Raw genomic sequence first — 24,977 nt, forward strand, 5'->3', positions numbered from 1 at the left:
AATCATTAAAGCATAATATGTCTGAAATAACAATAAAAACCCTTGCCATTTAAATCAAAACATACCTGGTTAAAACCTATTTGAGGAGTTTGGCTGATCACCTCACACTGACATTTTATTCTGCCTCTGAGCCACAATCATTGAAATAAAAAAAAAACACCACCACCTCATTAAAAATACAAACATGTCGAAACAAGACTGGAAGAGAGTAGAGATGCAAATTTGACTAAAAGATGGAGCTTAAATCCAGGGGTCTCTTCATCCTCATCCTCTTCCTCTGTGAGACCCTCTGCGGTAAATCAGACCTCTGCTGTTTCTCTTCAGGGCTGAAAAATCCACCAGAGTTCAACAGTAACCCACCATTAATAACTGTCATATCATTTATTGATGGTGAGTTAGGATGCTAACTATAAATTGTTCAAATAAGTCAGACTTACCTGAGCGGTCGACAGGCCGGGCAGATCAAACCTAAAGCAATTTAAAAGGATGTTAGAATTTCTTTATCAGTTTATAACCAGAACATCATTGAGACTCTTAAAGGAACATTTACCAAACTGCATAAGTTTCTGCATCAGAGCTTTTCTTCAGCTGGTCATAGAATTGCGTCACTGCCCTCAGCTCCTCTGTAACATCTAAAAAAAACAAAAGACAAAACAAAATTTTCCCATTTACCTTTGTTCACAGAGGTACAGTCCACCTAAGAAATAACAATATCACACCCACTGGATTTTGTCCTTGAAAGAGAGGGCTGTGGAGCTTTTTTGCAAAACATCAGAAACTAAACCATATCAACAGTAGATCCTCACCATAACTGGGTTTGGGGGTTTTACTTGGCAGAAAAAAAGTTTGCTGAAATGGTTAAATTCTAAAAAGTTTCCTTTACCTGGAAGAGATCGATCTTCTGTCTTCAGCGAGAGATCAATTGATTTCTGTATTGTTTTCTTCATAGCTCCCAGAATGTCCTCCTAAACCACCATCAAAATAGAATAATTGTTAGCCACACATGCAGCAGTGAGATTTAATTATGGAATGAATATCCTGTCTTGAATCAAGAGCATTTTTAATTGATTCGAGAGCAGTATTTTATTGATTTCACGCGCTGGCTGCTCGCGCAAATTTCCTGCGCTCGCACTCGGGTTCTTCCTCTCGCGCTGAGGGAATTTCTGCTCACAGGCAGTGCACAGCTCAATATAGTGTTCATTAAAATGAATGTAAAACTACTTGCCTAATTTCCCTGACTCTGTCGGTCCATTTTTATGAGATCTGTTGTCCGGCTAGTCTCTTGATAGTGACACTGTTTTCTCCACCAGCACACCGCAAAGAGCACTGTGTCATGCAGCTATGATTATACAATATAGCCACGGCCGTAACCAGGGTTTCAAAATTGGTGAGGTCTAGACCTTGACCCCCCAGCCCACACCCACACCCTAACCCACGCACACAAACTTTATAAGATCAGTTTTGACCAGTAGGAGCTAAAAGTTCCTTTATATTAGACTGCATATATTCATAGTGTGAAATGATGGAAGTTTACTTTGGGTTGTTAGCGTAACAGTAATGGACATTTGAGCAAATGAGGAAGAGAGAGATTTTCTGTTGCTAAGACTTTAGAAACCTATTCTCATTGAGACATTGAGAATCTATCTATCTAACTATCTATCTATCTATCTATCTATCTATCTATCTATCTATCTATCTATCCATCCATCCATCCATCCATCCATCCATCCATCCATCCATCCATCCATCCATCCATCCATCCATCCATCCATCCATCCATCCATCCATCCATCCATCTATCTATCTATCTATCTATCTATCTATCTATCTATCTATCTATCTATCTATTTATCTAAAGGCCCACATTACTTTGCTGTGATATGATCTGTAAATGTAATTGATGCAAATTTAACCCATGAAAGTAAATTTATAAATAAACTATACATTTTTAAGAAAAAAAAAATCAATTGTAAAATTTGGTGTTATGTTGGTACAGACCAGTCAATGACATCCACTGATTCTTTTATTTAGGGCATTATTGGTTGTTTTAAAGCCAGAAACTGAGCAGATTCTCTCACCTTTTTGACATGTTTTGTAAACAAAACGATCTGTTTTAAAAAACCGAGATAGTCAGTTCCAGTAATAAAAGCAGCACAGAAAATTCCACATTTGATAGAAAAATTGGAAATGCAAACTAAATCAGTGTTGTCAACATATCAATAAAAAAATAACTGTGTTTTAACTAGTGAGCTTTAACTTTTTGAACTGTATGCTTTGAGTATGTTGCCATGGTTACCTAACGGTTATGCCAGTCCAGCACTTGAAACTGGCATCGGGGGGAACTGTCATCAGGCAATTTAACCGGAACGTCTTTTACACGTTTAGAGTAGGTTTAAACCCAGTCTGAATTAGTATTCACACAGGCCATGGGATAAAATGAAATGAATTAAATCCTGCTGAAATATTCTGCGGGTTTGGACCTCGGATCAAACCCCCGGCTTCCTCCTCCTCTTTCTAAAGAGTGATATACTGCTGTATCAGCACAGACCGAAAATAATGGACCTGTCTGTATGAAGGTTTACAAGACACTGTCAGATCATGTTGGTCAAAACACCCGAAGGTCTGGCTTCATTTACAGCGGGCTGCTTGTTGGTAAAATAATAAAGAATCTGTCATTCACTTCACGGTGTCGTTCTCTGCTTCCTGTCAAGCATGTTCAAAGTCACTGCGAGTACAGGCTACGTCAGATAACTTCCTGCATGCCGCGGTTTCAAAATAAAAGCTCCCCTGTGTTTATATGTTTGATGCGCTGATTGGGGCTCGTTTTACTTTTTTTCTCGGAAATTTTTACCGAGGTCCGGACCTCGGTGACCTCATAGATGGTTACGGCCATGAATATAGCTATTCCGGTTAAAAACACGGGCGCTCGTGTGTTTATCGAATGATATTTGATTTCAGCACTGGACAAAGAATTAAAGAAATCACATTTATTACAGCCCCGGAGGTCAGGGGCTGATAAACCAGGTTGAGAGAGGGCCCGCCCGTATGCGACGTGAACAACAGCGAACGCACCCTTAAACAAACAGGGATAACCTGATTGGTCAATACTAGACGGCCTTCTATTGGTTGATCCACACAAAATTTTAGTGCAGACAGAGATCTGTGAGCAGTAATTCCCTCAGCGCAAGAGGAAGAACCCATCTGTGAGCGCAGGAAATCTGCACGAGCAGCATTATAACCGAGTGTGGGGACACAGTTTGAGCATGTGCAGCATTGTAAACGAGCGTGGGGACACAGTTTGAGCATGTGCAGCATTGTAAACGAGCGTGGGGACACAGTTTGAGCATGTGCAGCATTGTAAACGAGCGTGGGGACGCAGTTTGAGCACATGCAGAGCAAATTTGAGCGCAAGAGCAGAGTTTTGAGAGACAATATCACAAAATCTGAGCATGAAATCAATAAAATACTGCCCTCAAATCAATTAAAAATGCTCTTGATTTAAGTTAGGATATTCATTCCATATTTAAGTGATCCTGCATGAATTCCCAGGTTAAATGTTTATTTTCTGGGCTGCACAGATGACAGAAAGTCATATCTCAAATAAAGAATTAAAAAAAAAACATGACAAACCCTCAACTCCTGTAGTTTTGACATCATAGCATCTCGAGCCGTCTCAAACATGTTTTCTTTCGTAGAATCCACATGATCCATGATGGTTATCCTCATCTTGTTGAAGGAACCCGTTCCACTGTATTGTTTAGCTTCTACAAGAAAAAAAAAAGGAGAAATTTCTTTGCACAAAGCTCCTTCACACATCAAAGATGTTTTTTTGTCAACATGTAGTTTCAGGTTTATATATCATACCATCATAGCATGGCTGCATGGTTTCCTCAATACTGGTCATCAGGCTGTTGTAGATCCTTTTCTTGCTGGTCCTGATGATTTCGTTCAGTTCTGTCTGCAGTTTTTCTTCCTTCATAAGCAGAAAGAAATACTTTGCTTACCTGATGTTTGAAAAAAAAAATGCATTTCTGCATTCTTTACATTTGTGCCTCATTTACAAACTATTTATAAGCACAAATTTGTATTAGTACGCAAAAATGATGACAACCAACTCTCTCAGAAAATGCAAACACATGCTGTTTTAACTAAATGCATGACATATTTTAAACAACTACAGTAAAAAATAAAGCCTTCAACAGAATTCAGTTATAAAAACTGTGAATTGTGATGTTAATAAAATGCCTGGGCATACAGTGTCTCTAATGGAGGAAAGTTATAAGCACGTTTTAAAATGCAAACTAAATGAGAGAGGTCTAGCTGCAGACCTCCACTCTCCGCTGCTTTGTGGCTCCTGCGCTGTGAACGGAAACCACCTCCATCATGGAACGGACGTGACGTAATTCAAACCCTGTAGCTGTCTGATTAACTCCCCTTTTACACATTAGATATTTATTCATTCATTTTCTGAACCTCTTATCCTGTTCAGGGTCGCAGGTGTCTGGAGCCTATCCCAGCTGTCATTGGGTGAGAGGAGGGATACACCCTGGACTAGTCGCCAGCCAATCGCAGGGCTGACACAGACAGACAGCCATTTGCACACACACTCACACCTGCAGACAATTTAGAGTGACCAATTAACCTGGTGAGCATGTTTTTGGACTGTGGGAGGAAGCGAGAGTACCCAGAGAGAACCCACGCAAGCACGGGGAGAACATACAAACTGCAAGGTGCAACCGGTGACCTACTTGTTGTGAGGCTGCTGCACTAACTGATGCGCCACAGTGCAGCCCTGAACACCCTGGGGGTATTCCACGAAGCTGGCTTAGCTCAAAGCCTGGCTTATTTGGGTTAGCCTCGCTAACTTTAGCGAGAGTTGGGTTCCACAAACGAGGCTTAGGGCTAGCGTGGCTTGGTAACCATGGTAAATTAGCCAGTGCAACTAGCCTGGTCCCGGTCAGGCTAAACGTCAGGCTTACCTTAGCTGCGTCTCAGAGAAGGTCAGACCGGCTTCTAAAAGACGCCTTGTGAACTGCAGGTGTCACATTAAATGAATCTATAACTGTAATAGATGATGTTCTTGTTCAGAAACATGAACTGAGACCTTTTGGTAACTTTTCTGACATCTGCTTAAAACCCAAAAAGTCAGAAGGAGCGTGAGGCTCCACTTTCACGGTCCGTATTCATACTGAAAATCAAGATCAAGCGAGCTTTTGTCCTTCAGCTCCACGGGAGGTTTCCATCCTCCCTGAGCTCGCCTTCGGACACCTGCGTGATCCTTTGACAGGTGAACCTCCCCAGTTACACTAGACTGGAATAACCGTGAGTCAAGACATGTCAGATACGAGACTGTCTATCCATCATGCAAGACAGTCAGTGGTTGAGTGGTTGAGTGGTTAGAGAGTAGGACACAGATGCCCAGTGATCGTTGTTTGACTTTCGGCGTGGGTTCGATCCCACCAGTGGTAACTAGGCCATTTGAAAATAACTGATTTTCTTTCTTCTGTCACCCCCAAAGTACAGTCATCATATAACAGAATAAAACGCACAAATTGTCTTATGATACAAAAGGTGACAACAGACACAATTTTCCATAGAAATACCTTCCTTTACCGGCGGTCCATTCTGATCATGATGATAATGTAAAGGTGATTCCACATGGTGAGATAACTTTGTGTCTTCCTCCTTATTTAAATATAGGGCACTGTATCACTGACACATCTCATCTGACAGCTGTATCATCTCTATTTAAAAAATGTCATCTCATTTAGACGTGTTTTTTTCTGCTGTTTTAGTCAGTGTTTGATGAAACATCACCACATGAAGTTTATATATTTGAACGGCTTTAATTTAATCAAGATCAATCTCCTCTGGGCCACAGCAGTGTGAGGAGCTTTAGGGTGAGAAGAAAAAAAGGTCATCAAACTCAGCAGAAACAGTCATTGTTGATTGACACATAAGCATGATATTCTTGAACCAGCAGCGTCTCTGGCTTTATTAATCGCCACCGTGTTACCCTTTTATGTGATTTTCACCTTGTAGCCATCATACGACTCCATGAGGAGATTTTTTTCCGCTGAGGGAAATGTCTCCTCTCTCAGTCTTGACATGATTTGGTCATTTCGACAATCGACACGTCGGGGCTTTTTATCTACCGCGGACGCGCGCTTAGCCGCAGCTTGGATCAGCCTGACTTGAGTAAGCGTCTCTGAAAATCAGCTGAGCCTCGTTAGTGGAACGAGTTGCAGCTAAGATTGAAGTGGCCGCTTATTCAAGCCACGCTTACCGGCGATAGCCCTGCCTATTTTAGCCAGCTTCGTGGAATACCCCCCCTGTATGTTGACAATAAAAAATAATAATAATAATGAAAAAAAAGGCTCCCCCTTTACAGTCCAAACAACACTGAATGCAAACACAGAGGTTGTGACAGGACTACAGGACAAATGAAACGATTGTCTTTCTCAATAAAACATAAACGGTCGAGATCATTACAACAAACAGTGGTGCCTACTAATGTTAGTTATGTTATTTAGAGTTTTGGGGGGGTCGTCAGCAGCAGCGGTGAGCGCAGGACAGCAAGTGTTGTGTCTTCACAGAGAAGGCGCTGGGAGATGTTACTTGTGGTGGTGCTCCCAGCTCTCTGTCCACTGTACGGACTGTGCTTGTCTGTGTGTGTATATGCTCGCACATGTTTGTGAGTCCTATATAATGGTAAGGGAAACACTGCTATTGATGATGTGCGTTTTATATATCTGCTTTCTTGTATGTAAAGCTATCCAGAAATGAAGTTAACCAAGGTTATCAAAGTGCAGAAAAAAACACAAGTGTCTACCCAACATAGTTTTGAAGGCAACTATCATGACGGATTTCCCTCTGACAGTGGAGGTGTGACATCACTTCCTTCTGACAGTGGAGGAGCGGAGTTGGCTCAGAGTGGAGGTCTGCAGCTGGACTCTTTTTAACTAAATGGAGACATAAAAAACTTGCTTCCCCTTACGACTTTTTACATTTTCTGAGTAATTAAGGCACACACACAACTTCACTGTTCACTAATACCAATGGTGTCAGTCTCCAGCACAGAGAAGTGTCTTTTTTTCTGAAATGCAGCCCTCCATGTCCTAAGTTTCATGGGTTAGGCTGGCTCAAACTTGAATATTTAGGACATTTCATTTAAATTACTTTTGTTTTCAGACAGATTTATCAGCACCTGATCAGGGGTCTGTTGTGATTGGTCCTGGTACCAACAGTACCATAGGCTTGTTTCCACACCCAAATCTGTGCCAGTTCCCAGGGAAGATTGACAGCCTGTCAATCTTCCCTGGGACAATGACAGTTCCACACTGTTTGACAGTTTGTTACAAGAGTACTGGATAAGATGATCATTTTTACCTCTGTTTTCAGATATATCAGCTGCAATTCCACATTTTTGTTCCTTTCAATCAGCCTCTCTGTGTCAAGGGTAAAGGACTTGATGGCCCCGTTGAACGCTTCATGCTTTGATTCATTTCTGTAACATGATCAAAATAAGAAATGTCATGAATCAAGAGCAGACAAGTTTTAAATTTAAAAGTTTAGAATGTGTTTCTACACTGTGTTGAATGATTTGAATCAATCTTTTGCATTTTTCACTATTACTCTATTCAGCATTGTTGTAAAGAGGGTTTGTGTACTTGTTGCTATAACTTACGGGAAGGTCTTCCTAAACGTCTCATCAATGCTGTCCATCAGCCATGAGGCCAACTTCTTATTGAGGTTGAGTTGTTCTCCTTTTGTTGTTTTGTGGACACCGTTCTTTGTAACTACACACTTCAGTGTCCTGTGAAAACATCTTCCATCTTCCTAAAACCATCAGAAAGAACACAATGTAGGAGTCAATGACAGTCCGACTTAAAGATGTAAAACTTGAAGTTTTGATATGAAAAGAAATACATACATCAAATAAGAAGGTCTCCATGGCCCTTTTACATGAGCGTTTTGATTTTTCAACCCCCTTATCGAGACAGCTTTTAAAAGTCTCAGAGGTCATTTGTATTGACCTTGAGACTTTGTCACGTTCGCGACTTAAGTTGTTCTCAATGACTTTGCACACCTTCTCTTTAATGCCAGCCTGAATTAAAAAAAGAAAATATTTGTTAGTTTATACCACAACAGCATAACTGAATCTGGGGGGTATTCCATGAAGCTGGCTTAGCTCAAAGCCTGGCTTACTTCGGTTAGCCTCGCTAACTTTAGTGGGAGTTGGGTTCCACAAACGAGGCTTAGGGCTAGCGTGGCTTGGTAACCATGGTAAATTTGCCAGTGCAACAAGCCTGGTCCCGGTCAGGCTTACCTTATCTGCATCTCAGAGAAGGTCTGACGGGCTTCTGAAAGACGCCTTGTGAGCTGCATGTGTCACATTAATTTAGTCTAGAACTGTAACAAATGATGTTCTTGTTCGTAAACATAAATTGAGACCCTTTGGTAACTTTGTGTCTTCCTCCTTATTTAAATATAAAGCACTGAATCACTATCATCTCTAACAAACAATGACATCTCATTCATACATGTTTTTTTGTACTGTTTTTGTCAGTGTTTGATGAAACATCACCACATGAAGTTTATATATTTGAACGGCTTTAATTTAATCAAGATCAATCTCCTCTGAGCCACAGCAGTGTGAGGAGCTTTAGTGTGAGAAGAAAAAAAGGTCATCAAACTCAGCAGAAACAGTCAGTGTTGATTTGACACATAGCATGATATTCTTGAACCAGCAGCATCTCTGGCTTTATTAATTGCCACCGTGATGCTATGCGATTTTCACCTTGTAGACAACATAAACTTTACGAGGGAGGAGTTTTTTTCTCCGCTGAGGGAAGCGTCTCCGCTCTTGCTTTTGACATGATTTGGTTGTCTCGACAATCGACACATCAGGGCTTTTTATCTACCCTGGACGCGCGCTTAGCCGCAGCTTGGATCAGCCTGGCTTGAATAAGCGTCTCTGAAAATCAGCTGAGCCTCGTTAGTGGAACAAGTTGCAGCTAAGATTAAAGTGGCTGCTTATTCAAGCCACACTTACCGGCCATAGCCCTGCCTATTTTAGCCAGCTTTGTGGAATACCCCCCTGATCAGCCTTGGGTCAGTGTGTTGTCACCTTTTTCCTTCATGAAGAAAAAAATAATAAAACATTTTGTCTCTATGATATTTTTTAATATACTCAAAGATACTTAAAGAAGCGTATTGCTGCCATGCCAGGAATTAAAGAAAAAAAAAATATTAACAGTACCACGATAAAATGTGTTGGTTAATCTCATGTTGATAATCCACACCTTTTCTGAACATTATCCCTGATATGTTTACAAATAAACAGGGTAAAGTTTATCACAGTTTGAAGAATCACAAATACATTGAGCTGGGGTATGGCTTTCTTTGCTGTTCTTAGGCATTCTATCTTTCCTTCTTGGGAGTAACACATGTAAAATTATCTTTGCTTCACTATTTCTTACCAATACTTTGTTTGGGAAGATTGCACTGTAAAACTGTAAAATTACAAAAACTTTCTGTAAAATTACACCCTGGATGTTTTCTTTAGGTATTATGCCAGCTGAACCCTGTACCCTCCTCACTCATGGAGTCATGGTTGCAATTCACTGTTAAAAAAAAATTTGAAAAATGGTAAAAGCACTGGCAGCAAAGTTTCTTGACAAATACTGTAAAATTACAGTCAAACGCTGTAAAATAGAAGTACGTACAAAAAAAACCCTGTAAAAATACAGGAATGAGTTGTTTTTTAATCAGAGACCTGTGTCCTAAATTTTACTATTTCCCTTTTATTTCACAGCAAAGTCATTTTTATCGTGACAGTGCTTGTAACTATGAGAGAGGAGGAAACACTGTGTATATGAGACCCTGCTAAACAGGGGGCACAGCGTGTTTTGCTCCCGGCACGAACCGGCTATCTGTGCTCCAAGGAGCGGACCAGCTGTATGTGCTCCAGGGGGACAGACTGGCTGTCTGCGCTCCACGGGGCTGACTGGCTGTCTGCGCCCAGTGGAATGGACTGGCTGTCTGTGCTCCATTGTGCAGACCCTGTACCCAGTGATTTTTACATTGTATTTTGTTTTTAATAAACAAGATGTGTTGATGGTCTTTGCTATGTTGGTGAATTTTTTAAGTACAATGTTATTTGAATTACACAGCCGGTCCATGTGGTGTTGCACAGGCAGCATGGTCCCCTAATGCAATACTTTAATGTTCAGCAGTCTTGTATCCTCTGTGTGCCCTCCTCACTCACGGTTTGAAAACACCATCACAACAAAAAGTATTTTGCTGTAAAATAACAGTATTTTTCTGCAGAACTCTTTGCAATGTCACTTAATTGAAGGTGTTTGACTGTAATTATTTAGGAAAAAACTGTTAAGTAATGGTATTTTACTCCAAAATTACATATTTATACTGTAAATCTGAAGACATTTATCTGTAGTTTTACGTACAGTTTGTTTTACACATTACAAATTTGTTATTCATGGGAAAAATTGTATTTTCTCAGGAAATTACTGTAGATTGATTTAACTGTTTCCCAGAATTAATAATTTATACAATAAAATTACAGAGATTAACCTTAAAGTAATCTTATTTGAATGTGTTTTGACAAAATTTACATGTTAATTTCACAGTATAACAAACATTTATAAACTCTTAAATACTGTTTTTTAAATTTATTTTGACTGTTAAATCTAGTCCTGTCTTTTTACAGTTATTTCATGTAGTTCCATGTTTTTACAGCATCTGACTGTAATTTTATGGTATTTGTCTGGAAACTTTGCTGACTGTGCTTTTACCGTTTTTTTACAGATTTTTTTTTTACAGTATTGGTTTAATTTCCCTAGTCAATACTGAGTAAATCTGATACTCAAACACAATAAAGGTATTTTTAGTTGGTCTTACCACTTCTCTTCGCCTGGCTCCTTGAATCAGAGACAGAATCCCTTTTGCCTCAGACACATAGTTCATTGTCTCTGAGTGACAGTCATTGAGATTTTGCAGATGTTCCTGAAGTTTTGGAACTTCTATAACAGAAAATAAAACACACATCTTAATATTTGGACATACCTGTAAGAAGTTATAAATATTCTGCTTGCCTACCAGTTTCATCTGGTCCCAGATGTTTTCTCTTGAGGAACTCTTTGGAGCTCACTGTGAACACTTTGAAACATCCCTCACTGAAATGTCTCTGAAAATCAAAAGATGATTTTGAGGGGAGGTTTAATCAAGGAAATTTGCCTTAAATTTTCTGTCAGCCTATAAAACTTACATTCACTATGTTCAAGGCATCAAATCCTCTTTTCACTTCTGATTTGGCTTGCACGTTCTGGTCATGTATGGCTTTTTGAACATCCTCTGCCATGCTGTAAGGAGAGATCGTATCAAGCAGTATCTTATACTAAAGTCATGAAACCCAGATTTTTAGTGTCTTAAGCTTTCAGTTGACTTCTTTGTTAAAAAGTAACAAAAATTAGTTAATTTCATCACACAAACCAAACTATGGTTTACCACCCTGACTGTAAAGTGAGGACACTTTAAAATGTTAATGAAAACACATTTTAATTGCCTGAGGAGATCAGATGGCAGACACTTTATCCTCTTTAAAATCTCTTTTAAAGACACATTTTTATAGATGTGCTTTTATTGGAGATTTTAGCCGAGCGTGTTTTAATCGTCAACATGCAGCTTTTACTTTATATTTTATCTTTAAGTGACAGCATCATGGGCAGTATTTTAAATCATTTTAGATATTTTAACCTTTGTTGTTTTAATTATTTCAATCCTTGATGCTTTTATTTTTACAGATGTTTTCCTTTCTTTTATTGGTGGTGGTTCTTAGTCTTTTATCTATTTTAATATTTTTCCTCACATTTCTCTTTTACCTCTTTTTTACCTCTCTTTCACTTCTTCTCTTCTATTTTTTTTCACTGGTTGCTTTTATGATGTAAAGCACTTTGTAACTTTGTTTTGAAAAGTGCTATATAAATAAAGTTTATTATTATTATTATTATTATTATTATTATTATTATTATTATTAATTGTTTACAAGTAATCCAATTAAGAGGTTTCATCAGTTATAGCACAATGAAAAAATATCAAACACTCAAACTGAAAGATTTAATTGTTTGATGAATTCTTGAGGCCTGACAAGTCAAAGTTCGGCCATGTAGCATCCTTTCCTTAAAGAAAGGGACCTCCAGACTTTTCGCTAATTGGTTTAAAAGCCAACACCCATGATTGTATGGGGTTGCCTGTTTTGGCATAGCAAGTTTGCACATGGAGAAGTTCTTCTAAATTAAACGCACAAAGGTGCCTGTTACATTTTACTTCTACTTCCATTGTTTTAAGAATCACTTACAGTTCATCTGAATCTTCAACAACATCAGACTTGGTGCAGACAAAATGAATTTCCTGACACTGGCCACCATTTCCCATGAGGTTGCAGGCATTTTTCAGGATCTCCCATGGTTCTTTTTCTGATGCTGCTCTGTTTATGTCTGCCACAATCCACACAGAGGAACAGTCTCCGACAACCTGGAGGCAAATAAAAAATGTTCATTGCAATGGCTTTTCCAAATAACAAAATAGTAATAATGAAAATAATTAGAACTGGTGGGCTATTAAAAAATAATAATTTAATTAATTAAAGGATTTGTAATTAATTACTCCAATTAATCACATTTTAATCTCATATCTGCTTGAGGTTCCCAAATAAAGAATCTGAATTCTAGGACATTACTAAATTGTAGAGCATGACAAATCAAATAAAACAACAGAGATATGTAAGTCCATACTTTTTTCAATTGGCCAATAATAAAATGTCCTTGTTCGCTGCCATTGACGGCTATATACGTCAGTTTGTACTGTGTATGTAGAAGTAAATTGTGTTTTTCAGCGAGGGGAAGCGAGGTCTGGTGGAGCTTGTCAATCAAAATCCTGCTCGTAAACTACTGTGGGTGAGACCGGTGCACTCCTTGGATGAGAGATCAGCATGGACATGAGGAGAAGATGTGAGATGACAGAGGCACAGTGAGACGCTGCAAGTCAGAAAAGTTCAGGCAGCTCACGCTCCAACTGAGGATGTGTCGCATTAGTTCAGAGAAAAAGAGCGGCGCGATCATGAAGAAAGACGACAGAGAGCATGGAGAGGATCAAAGGATGTAGCGCCCAAGATGACCGATCAAAAAAATTATGTTTTGTTTGTTTTTTTTGGATCAAAAACAAGAAAAGAGACATAAAAGAAGAGAGTCAGTTCTTTTCAGGTAGCTTTGGTGTTTACAGAGTCATAGAAAACAAGATTATTTGGGTCTTGAAAGATTGTTCAAGATGCTCTGAAAATGGCTGACAGCCAATGAGTAAATCCTGTTGATTTTTATAACGCATTACTTTCTGGTGTAATTAATTAATGTAATTTATGTGTTAAAGTGACAGCCCCAATTGAAATTGAAAATAATTGAAATAAGAAATTTAATTAAAAAAATACGTGAAAAATAATATCTTGAATGAAATTCCTACATTGATAAACCACAGGGTCTCCTGGAGACAATTAAGCATGGGTTTGTGTATAGATACAAAGAAAGTCAAACTTTGAAGCACTCAAATAAATGATATGATGATACAAATATTTCATTTCTTTCCTATTGCTGAAATAATGTCAACAGTTTTTAAAACCTTATACGCTTAAAGACATCTTTGCCTTAGTTTGCTGAGGTTTTTGTTTGTATTCTGTTGAACTGAGTTTACTGTGAGTTTATGTTCTTACTTTCATTTACAATAAAAATAAAGAATTATTCTGATACAAGTTGTGCGCCTGTGTCCTTTAAAAGGTTCTTGTCATCCAGCTCTTAAACCAGTTCTTTTCATTCTTTATGTTTCACAGGTAGAACCTTGAGCAATGCCTTATAGATTATCACCGTTGTACAGATGACACTAGGTTATACTTATCAATAAAGCCAGAAGAAGTCAGTCAGATTGCCTCTAGTCACCTGAGTGATTCACATAGAGGGATAAAAAAGGAGGGAAGGGTACAGACCATGAGAACAAAAAGGGAAGGTTTGGTGTGGATGAGGTATGTTCCTACTCCTGAAACCCTGCTACATTGCAAGACTCAAGAACTTTTCAGAAAGTACAAAATGCTAGAGCTCAAGCATTGACTACATCACAGAAGAGAGCACATCTCTTCTGTTAGCTTTTTTATGCAGCCATAATACGTTGATACATTACCTCTCTCCACATTTTATCTCTGCTGTTGTTGCGGTCTCCACTTCCAGGCAGGTCCACCAGCGTGACATGCTGGAGGAAGCTGTTATTCGGCACCTTGACAGTCACACACTTCACCAGAGGCCAGAACCACTTCTTTTCGTCTTCCTCGCTTTTTAAGCCACTTCTGGTGAATCTGGTAAGTTTTTGGGACAACTCTGCAGCCTTCAATAAACGGCAAAATTATAATTTTTACTTAATTTCTTATGATTTTAAATTAATCCTGACGAATTTGACAAGCAGTTGTACGATCTTGAGACTTGTTGACACGGTACCAAATGACAAGGTATAATTCAAACGGGATTCCAGATATTAAGAATCTGTTTTATTTTATTATTATTATTATTATTATTATTATTATTATTATTATTATTATTATTTTAAGTTCCTCATTGTTCTGCATTTTCTAACTTGTATTTAAAACAAACTGGAATGGTACATGGTGCTAAAATGTAGGACCTTAGGGTTTTTTTCTTAGAACTTAATGTTTTTAAGAACAAGAATGATTTCTATTTGTTATGTCTGTCAGTCTATTCCCCGTGTGTCATTTTGCTTTCTAGCCTCTGTTATTTTGCTAACACTGGTCTCCCTCTGGTGTGATCCCCTGACCCATCCCTGATGTGTTTCACATGTGTCTTGTTGTCTGCACTCCCTGATCCTTTACACTCCTGGGCTGTGTCCGAAATCACTCCCTATTCACTATATAGTGCACTATATAGTGAATGCGTCGTCTTGTAGTGTTGTCCGAAATCTGAGTGAGCATGGTCATTCACTATACAGTCCATTCAACGTATCCCACAATGCATTTTCAAAAGTAGTGTATGAGCGATGCTCACTATATAAGCAATATACCATCATGCATTGTGATTCCAAAAGAAGAAATGGCTGATTACATGATTACTGATTACTGATAACATGAAACAACATTAAAAACTTCCAGAGAATAACACTTATCTCTCTGTTTAACTTTCAGATGAGCCCGTCTCACAACTTCGGGTAGAGAAACAAACAACACGGACGTTAGCCGCTAAACCGTTCATCGCGGGTGATGCATTCACTGGACATTGTAATTCTCAAACACAGCACAAGTTCGGCGCAAATATATAGTTTATTGATTTAAAAAATAACGTGTAATAAATGTTTCTATTATATTTGGCTGTTGCAGAAAATAAGCTAAGTATAATATTAGTTATCACTGAAATAAATACCGTTTCTGCAGTGTTTGAGAAAAGTTATAACTGTAAATCTCCAGCCGTTCATGAGCGACACGAGAGTAATTACGTTACTGTCAGCGGCTGGCGAGTGAGTGAGTCAGTGGTGTCTGAAATGTTGTTTTAATTTAGCTGATTGAGTGGACTACATAGTCCACTACATCTAATCACTATATAGTGAGTAGTGAGTAGGGAATGAGTGAATGATTTCGGACACAGCCCTGATGTTTACCCTCACCACTTGCCAGATCAACTCTCATAGTTATCCTGCATTCTTTGAGTATTCTTCGTGTTTAGACCCCCTTTCCAACTCCAGTCTTGTCTCTCACCTGATGTTTTCTGTGCCTCTATCTGACCTTCGGCCTCCTGGTTTTGATCTAACAGAGACTACATTTTTGGATAAGACTTTTGGTGCTGTGTCTGAGTCCTCATTCAGTCTGTACGATGATACGATTAACTTTTTTTTTTGTCTGTTTACTTTTATTAATAAATGGTACGATGGGATAAATTTTCTTACCGAGGCACAGGACAACTTCTCCTTTCCACGGTCTATAAAATCTCGAATCACTTTGTTAGCTCTGTCATTCCAGAGATTCTTCTGGGCAGTGATTTTTTTCCATTCCTTTCCGTATAGTGCTGACAGTAAGTTAACTGCTTCATGGTAATCTTCATCTCTCTGGTCTTCGTTCACAACAAAGGTTAACAAGTACCACAAGTCCTGCTCCCAGTCCTAAGAATAAACACAGTTTATCAGTTTTAACATAACACAATGAAAGCACTGGCCAAGGCAATGCGACTAGGGCCTGTTTTACCTCTTTTGTGATGAATTCAATCTCTGCCTCATAATTCTGGTTCTTTGTGTTAGCCTCCACTTTGATCATGACCGTGGTACATGCTCTGACAGTCCCTGTGGGCAAGAGATCTTTCTCTCCAATGACAGCATTGATCAGGGAGCTCTTTCCTGCCCCTGTTCTTCCAAAGACGCCGACCAGCTCCCTCTTTTCAATCTTTAAATCACTGATTTTTTCCCTGTGGTAAAATTTTTCATATTATGTATACAGTTAGTTTTGAATTCAAACCGACAGACAAATTGGAAAGGCCTTTCATCTGACTATCCACAAAAACACAATATACCAACTATATTACTTACTGAAGAAAACCATTGAGCTCTGTTTCAGTTCCACAGGTTAGTTTTTCATGGACACCTGTCATGATGTTTTTCACTTGAGACAGAATGATTTTCTCTGTTGGAGTAAAAGTGGGAAGAGAGTTTGTCAGCAAAGGCCTGTATAATCGAAAGAAAAAATGTATGAAAGGGATGGATAGACACATCCTCTTTAAACTCAGTAAAGAAGATGTTAGTCAAAGACACTGCAGTCACTCCTGAATGTTGTAATCCATGTCAGGCTGATGTAGGAATGGGTACCGAATAAGGTACTTTTATAGGTACCGACCAAATTCTGCCAAAAGTACCAGGTACCGATTCAGGTAAAATCAAAACGTACCATGTTTTGGTACCTAAAAGCATCCTTGTGAATGTGAGGGAGTGACAGAGTAGGTGATTTTCCATGCTGGACATGAACACAGCATTACAGGGTTATTTATTGAAGAATAAATATTTCAAAGGTCCCATATTCTGCTCCTTTTCTGCAGAGTCCACGCTTTCATAGCCCCTCTGTTCAGAACGCTCTGATTTAGTGGGCGTGACCTTCATATGTAAATGAGCCACCGCTGATACTGCCCCGCTCTTTCGCGTCACTGAGAGCGGCACCACAAGCCCCGAGTGCACAATGTTTAAAAAACAGCGAAACTTGTTTACTGTAACATTACAGGCTACAACAACAGGCTAACCGCAGCTAAAGTTAGCATCCTGAAGCTAACACAGAGACAGGGGGACACTAAGGAAAAGCTCTTACATCTGCTCCACAGCACACAGCGTTTAAAATACTCACATTTCCAGGGTTTGAGGTTTGTTGGTGGATGGTTGGTAATGCGCCTGGATTCAGGACCCGTCTATTTGCTAGCCCTCTGTTGTACTGTCCAAAGTTGGAAAAGCAGTCGGCCGTGAAGTGAATAGCACACTAACCCTAGCTGGCACATTTCCTTGATAAATGAACTCTAGACACTTAGGACGCGGTCACACTGGCCAATCGTGCCGTGCCTAAGCACGCTTCAGCCGTAAAGCACGTTTGAAATGTCCAGTGTGACCACAACTGTGCCGTGCTCAAGCACATTCCCCTTCCGTGGTTCGGCACGCTTCGAAGAGGTGGGCTTCGGCACGGTTTACTTCATGCATGAGCACAAGCACGCGGACAGTGCATGCTATCCATTACTTATAATCACAGCGAGCGCATCTCTCGACAATCATTTTAAACAAAGCGGGGGTGTTAGAGGGGTGTTAGAGGGCTGCGTCGGGCGAAAATGAGTCCAAAACTCTCTAAAGTTGTAGCAGTGCTCTCTCTGTCTCATTGTGCTGACTCTGATCGCGATTCATGTAAACAGACGCTTCAAGATGACGTAGGCGGGCTGTGTGCGTGTCTGATTCCCACTAAAGTCTGGTTCACGTAGGGCTAGTGTGACCGCTGGCCGGACTCTACAGCTGGGGAACAGCGCTGCAGGGGGGCAATCGTGCTTAGGCACGGAACGTTTTGGATGGCCAGTGCTCTTAGTCTTGTCTTTTCAGAGATGGGAAGCTTGAGCATGGAACTATGTGGCTGTTTACAGCCTCAGCTTTGGCATTCTGAACCACAGCGGGGAGAGGAGTGGGCGGGGAGGGGGTGTCTGCTCCGGTGGACCAATCAGGTCAGACTTGCTCCTTATTGGTCAAAAAAGGGAATCGCTGACGTCGGCAAACCCCAGAAATTCCAAACAACTCGTTTTAGGTCAGGATTTTACGTTCACAAGCACTACTTAGTACAGGTTTTGTCATAAAATATCACATTTTGTGGGTTGGGAGGAAAGCCAAAGACCCACAAATTTCCCTAAAAGACTTAATAAGAAGTGATTTTTGAATAGTATGGGATCTTTAAATCAAAAAGAATTTACATTTTATTATTAAACAAATTAATATTTTTTTCCACATACGCACACAAAAGTACTGAAAATTGGTACCGTTGAGTACCGATATCGATTGGCAGGTACTGGGAATCGGTACCGTATCGTTTCAATTGTGAAAGGTACCCATGCCTAGGCTGCTGTAAGTTAATCAAGCATCAATGTTGCTGCTGGGGTGTGTTGTACAGGTACAGTACCAAAGGTAACATTTACTCATGGCACATGAGGCGAATATGCTTGTGACTAAGACAGAATTAAAAAAGAGAATTCTGTGGCCCAGACATAGAAACCAACATTCAGTAACAGGGCTCCCAATCTTTCCTCAAGTTGATTTTCTGGGAGTTTTTCATAACTTTTTGGTGGTATAACTTATCTATCGTCACTGTTTATTATGATTCTCAACACAATGTATGTCTTTCAGATGACATTCTCCTCTGTTTTAAAGAGCTCTGATGGCATTAGGAGATTGTGAAGTTATTTTTTCAGGACCAACAATTGACTTTTCTCCCATTATTTCCGCCATTTTACCTAACTGGAAAAAACGTTAGAAAATTATTTCAAATGGTGCATGGGAACCTTGAGTATGAAACTGACATAGGATACAGTTTTTGCCATTTGGTGGGTTGTAGTTTTTATTACTTAAATGAATACCTATCATACCTGGGAAAGCAGTGTCTTGCCGTCGTTTCTTAGTTGGTGTTAGCAATCTGCTGGACTCCTCCTGAGGCGCTGCTCTTCTTCGTCCTTATTTATTTTTCAAAAATAAAAAAGGACATTTGCCTCAAAAAGTAAAAACATGTTCCCAGTTTTTTACAAGCAATTTTTTTTATTGCTTTAGGCCTCAATCAGATAATTTTCCATGTACCTTACCTTGATCACCTGCGTTACTGAGAGTTGAAACCTAAAGATGAAAATATAAAGTTGACTCTTGAAACTCATAAAGAAAATATCTTCCCCCAGGATGAAGCTTGAAGCAAAGTATAACAGGCTTTCTATCGTACTAGTATCTCAAAAACATGAAAATCAAAAATAAACATTTGCTGTTTATGTGATAGTTTCTCATAAAAATAGAAAAATCAAAAAAATATTTTGTGTTTTCAAAAGATAGTATCTAATTAAAACAGGAAAATCAAAAATGAATTCAAAAATCTGTTTTTATGTGATACTAACTATTAAAAACAGGAGGGTTTTTTTTGTGAATGCAATTCGCCACCATAGAATCAGCCGTTTCTTTATGTTCCAGTAAATGTTTCAGATAAAGACAAAAGCCATGTAAGCCATAGCTTACACTAAAAGAAAATTTATTTTTACCTGATTTTCTGCATTTTGAGCTTCCTGGTGCCAAGATAAAAAAAACAGTACAAAATTCAGTATAAAATGCCAGAAATACTCTAGAAAATTCAAATTTAACCACCCTCTAAACATTTTTTCATTTGTGTCTTAAAAATAGTGGTTCATGCTTATCGTAATTACAACTTGATAGTTTTATACAGAGGAAAGAATTAAATCAAAAACATTATAAAGTCTCACCTTCAAGGACTTAAGTTTGTCCTTGAACATTACTCTTGGTCCTGTTTTGTCAAGCAAATCTTTGATTGCGTCATCATCAAGAAGGAAAAGACATCTCTTATCAATGCGTTCTTCTGTTTTTATAGAGAAACATATTTAGATCAGAGTCGGTCATGTAGAAATAAAACAATTTTGGAATTCAGGGATTTCTGTCAGCATAGGACTTAAGGGTTGTGTTTCAGCACCTTTTCTGTTCCTACAAATCTATGCATGTTTTCTAAACTGATCAAAGAACACCTGCACAAATCAAAATTACATTATCACACTTAAGAATTACTTTACCTCTGAATTTCTCTATGTAGTCACCAAGATCCCATCCAGTTAATAAATCTCGAACAAATTCATCCATGACCAGAGACAGCAGCTGTAAAGTAATCACATCAATATGTCAGTGTAAGGGCACACCTTAGGTAACAGACGAGCTAGAACTCCACAGCCATTTCTTTCTGCAGGCTTACAAAGCAGTACACAACAGGCTAAGTGCCAAGGCAGTTTGCAGAAATAAGGGCGTGGCAAATGTTAGAATATCTAGCTTGTGTATAAGTGCTTTGCTAAAATATTATCAAAATGTGTTCATATGCGGTCGTAAATTAACAGGTTTCTTTACAGATGGTTTTAAGCTCCTGAGAGGCTACAGATCACCCAGAAGTAAAATGAAATAAAAGTCTTAATATGAGGAATATGGTGCTTTGACAAAGAAGAAATCTTGTGTGTGCATTTTACAGATAAATGATGTGCTTTCAGTTTTAACATGAGTGAGTGTGGTTTGCAGATGCAGAAAAAAACAGGAAGTTTAACTGCAGAAGGGAAACTGTGGTGAGGTCTGCAACGAGGGAGGCAGGCAGCCAGCTAAAGTTGAAATTTCTATGTGTGTGTGTTACATATTCGGTGCACTGCTCACATTTGCTAATACAAACTGTTACTGGCCAGCCCTGCCCCTTTAATGCGGTGACAGTCTGTGCTGTGTTGTGTGTGTGTGTGTGTGTGTGTGTGTGTGTGTGTGTGTGTGTGTGTGTGTGTGTGTGTGTGTGTGTGTGTGTGTGTGTGTGTGACATAGCAGAAGGAGAGACGGTCTGAGTGCGTGCATGGTGTGTGTGGGGCGGGAGTACATTATTTTGGTCTTTGTTTCCTCAATAAATGTGCGGTTGTGCACAAGGTGCACCTTTTTTTCCTCCTCTTTAGTCCTTTCCCTCACTTTGGCCCGGACTCCTAGACCAGCAACGAGCCAAGTAAATAAATGTTAATCAGCTTTCCCATCTACGGTTCAGAGACAGACTGAAGTCCCGGAGTTAACGAGATGAATTGCCAATTGAAACCCGAAACATACGTTCACCTACATTTCTACAGGATTTACAACAAAGGAGAAAGAGCAAAATACGAACAAAAATAATCTGAATCTCAACAACACAAGAACACAGGCCAGGCACCTCCAGTATATTCCAGAGCCCTGGTATACTCTATTAAAGATCTGCACTAACAAACTATCGCGAAACCTCAAAGAAGGTGCGGTATTCCAACCTGCGGAGGCAGAGAAGCACTGTGCCTCATCGATGCCCACGTTAATCAGTGTGAGACCTTAGTACGCATGCGCGAACCTGCAAAACGTTGTGATTTCAAGTAAACGGTCTCTCTCTCTCTCTCGGAGTCTCTGCCTCCGACGCACATCACAAGCATGAAGCCAGCGCGAAACGCTGTCCGTCCCCTCTGTTAGCCTCCCTCTTATTGACAATTCAGCAATTTCCTTTTTTTATTTTTTAATTATGACAAATTGTATACGAACAACTGAAAACAATATATTTTTATTTAAAAAAAATATTTTTTTTTCTTGTTAGCCTAGGGGAGGCACTGCCTCCCCTGTCTCCCCTGACCGCACACCACTGCATAGATACATACATTGCATACTATTTTATGCAAATACAGTCATTGATATGTTTCAAATCAAAGTTATTATCACTTACTAGTTCAGCTGAGTCTGAGGATTAATGGAGAAAATGGCTCAGAATCCACGATCACAATTTCAACAGCCAACCTCAAGTGTAATGACTCCCAGTGCAAGTTCAAGCACTTTTATATCCTTCTATGGTGTTCAGTCATCACAGCTCAGCCCTCTTAAACTCCTCCTTCTTCAGTAAATAGGTACATGAACACTGAACTCAAGTGAATTTGTGGTAATATCTTTGCTGTTACTTCCACTCTGAACTTATTTTGTGTATCAGAGTTTTTGTATGATGATGTTTTTGGCAGTCAGTGTGTGTAATGTACATTTGTTTTTTTTTTTGTTTTTTTTTTTTTCAAAACTATAGTGTCACAATCTGAATGTTCTGTCTCCAGTTGATTTCTGGTTAATGAGATGATAGTTGACTTTTTTTTTGACTTGTCGTCAAATATCTCTGGATCTCTCCTGGATTAACTGCCATTCAACTGGTCTACATGTAAATATGACTTGTTCTGCTTTTTCTGATCTTAACTAAACAAAATAAATAAATAAAGCTCTTCATTTGAACCAGTGGCGGCTGCTGGTCAGTCAAGGAGGGGAAGCTCATTTTTTTCTGGCCTACATCATAAATTTTTTTATTTATTTAAACGTAATTTCTACCCTCCGTGTCAGCTTGTTAGCAGCTGGAGCTGCTACATGAGAGTAGGACAGGCTGTACGTGTGAGTGCAAAGCATAAGTTAAAAGCAGGCTGTAAAGGTTAAAAGGCTGAGACGCTGTGGGGATGAATGAGAAGGAGGTCGAGCCAGCTACCTGTGATAGGTAGCTGATTCTGAACAAAAGATGAAGCAATTCTAGCGTAGGGCTGCAGCAATTAGTCGACATAATTGACTAGTCGACGATAAAAATTCATCGACGCAAATTTTGAGAGTCAACGTGTCGTATTGTTGTTTTTATTGTCCATAGTGAAATCAAATACCGGGTACGTAGCGTCTGAGAAAGTGATTTAGAGAGTCTCCTTCACTCTCTGTAACAGACAGTTTTTTAGGATCTGAGTCACAAACTAGCGTCAAAACTCCCCTAACTTTTTAAAAGAGAGGACATTTACCTGATGGAGCTCTCACTCACAAGCTCACACTGCACTAGTAACACTCAGCGGGGAGGAGGAGGGGCGGAAAGTGTGCATGAGTGAAGTGGAAGTAGCAAATGTAGAGAAACGAAACTTAACGCATTGTCATGGAGAGCTGGGGGAGAGTCAGGCGGGCTCATACAGAGGGCAAAGCAAAGCCCCAATAACCAAATAAACATTAGAAAACAAAACCAAAGTCACTAAAAATTTGTCTGTCCAACCAACACTGTGAACAACAACTTCATTTCCCTGTTACCTGCTTCATTCATTTTGAGATTTTTTTTTTTTTGTATAGTAGGCTACTTATATTTTTTTATGTCATCATGAATGAAATAAAGACAAACAAACAAACATGACACAGGGCTGACCAATCAGAGGTGAGAACCTAACTCTGGGTAAATGCAGTGAAAATGCAACACACAGGTTGAATTATAAAGGTCTGCACATTTTAAAGGACAAATTAGGTTGAAACACAAAATAACGGTGATTAATCGACTAAAAGAAAAAAAAATTGAAAGATTAGTCAACTTTAAAAATAATTGTTAGTTGCAGCCCTGTTGGACTGTAAGAGTAAACAGAGTCCCCTTTTTATTTTTCATAATTTTATTCTATATTTTGCATTTTGCTGTGCAAAACAGTTTTGTTTAATTAGCTCTGTAGTGAGAGAGATCGTTTCAGCATTTATTTGGGATACATTATGGTTTTGAAATAATTGAACAACAGAAAAATAATCGTTAGACTAATCGTCCAATTAATCGTTAGATTAGTCGACTATTAGATAAAATAATCATTAGATTAATCGTTTTAAAATCATTTACCCCCAGCCCTATTCTAGCCCATATTTTTTCAATGAAATGTACACACAGCAGAACATATCACCACTTTTTTGGGGGGACATTTTAGGGGAAGCTGAGCTTCCCTTGCAGTCTTACAGCAATCGCCACTGATTTGAACATTAAATGTAACAGTACATTTTTTTGATTTTGAATTATTTTGTTTCTACACTTTGACTATAAACCCAAGGAAACAAATATGAACACAGATTAAACATTTAACAGTACACACTTCGAGCCTGATCTACTGACAGTTTGTGCACTGTAAAAAGGGAATCTTTAATCAGTTGAAGTGATGTAATTTTTTTAATCAATCCAACTCAATATTTTTAAGTTAAGGTTTCCAATGTATTTTTCTGGATCATATCAACTTTAAATTCTGTGTTGCTACAACCAATAAAAAAACTTATTAGACTAACTTAAATGAATTGCTTCAATTGGTCACACCTAAATAAATTAAGTTCTTTGAAATTAAATTAACAAGTTCATTTAACACAACTTGATAGGTCAAATAAACTAAATATTTAAATTCTTCTCAAATCAACATTTTGCATCGGTCCAACTTAAAGTTTTAAGTTGTTTCAACTCAATAATTTGCAAAAAGGGGCAAACCGTGGATGAGGAGGGAACGCTGTGGATATGAGACCCTGCTGCACATTAAGATACCACACGGGAACAGTGTGTCTGTGCTTCATGGCATGGCCCAGCTGGCTGTCTGTGGTCAACTGCACTGCCTGCCTGGCTGGCTGTCTGTGCCCCATGGCATAGGCTGCTTTTCCTGGCTGCCTGTGCTCAATGGCAGTCGGGGCTCCAATTAAAATACTCTCTCAGTAATGGTAAGTAATGGTAAGCCTCAGTAGTATGACTGAAGACACAACCCAGTTTGTCATTTCTGATCAAAGTGTGAACCCATCAAAATATCTCATTTAGAATAGAATAGAATAGAATAGAAAATACTTTATTTATC

The 24,977-nt window shown here is 39.0% G+C and overlaps 1 protein-coding gene across 2 annotated transcripts; it reads right to left on the bottom strand.

Annotated features, from left to right (window-relative positions):
- Window positions 1-74: 74 nt before the first annotated feature.
- LOC141809724 (nuclear GTPase SLIP-GC-like) lies at window positions 75-22,137 on the bottom strand. Of its 2 annotated transcripts, XM_074696890.1 has the most exons (23): window positions 22,073-22,137; window positions 20,397-20,478; window positions 20,076-20,188; window positions 19,857-19,880; window positions 19,416-19,446; window positions 19,206-19,289; window positions 16,642-16,735; window positions 16,304-16,520; window positions 16,009-16,221; window positions 14,245-14,445; window positions 12,380-12,555; window positions 11,291-11,384; window positions 11,122-11,209; window positions 10,924-11,045; window positions 7,934-8,107; window positions 7,688-7,839; window positions 7,390-7,507; window positions 3,865-3,973; window positions 3,631-3,764; window positions 884-965; window positions 551-632; window positions 438-468; window positions 75-326 (listed from the first exon to the last, which is right to left on the bottom strand). In XM_074696890.1, the coding sequence occupies exons 2-23, from the start codon at window positions 20,461-20,463 to the stop codon at window positions 321-323; spliced, it is 2,412 nt and encodes an 803-aa protein (XP_074552991.1). In that variant the 5' UTR covers window positions 20,464-20,478; window positions 22,073-22,137; the 3' UTR covers window positions 75-320. The 2 variants fall into 2 exon arrangements, with proteins under 2 accessions (XP_074552991.1, XP_074552990.1); XM_074696889.1 differs by having other exon boundaries at window positions 75-468.
- Between the last annotated feature and the right edge of the window lie 2,840 nt (window positions 22,138-24,977).

The sequence above is a fragment of the Halichoeres trimaculatus genome, unplaced genomic scaffold, assembly GCF_033239565.1.
Source record: "Halichoeres trimaculatus isolate MK-OKI-2021-1 unplaced genomic scaffold, fHalTri1.1 fHalTri1_scaffold_20, whole genome shotgun sequence".
Classification (NCBI taxonomy): domain Eukaryota; kingdom Metazoa; phylum Chordata; class Actinopteri; order Labriformes; family Labridae; genus Halichoeres; species Halichoeres trimaculatus.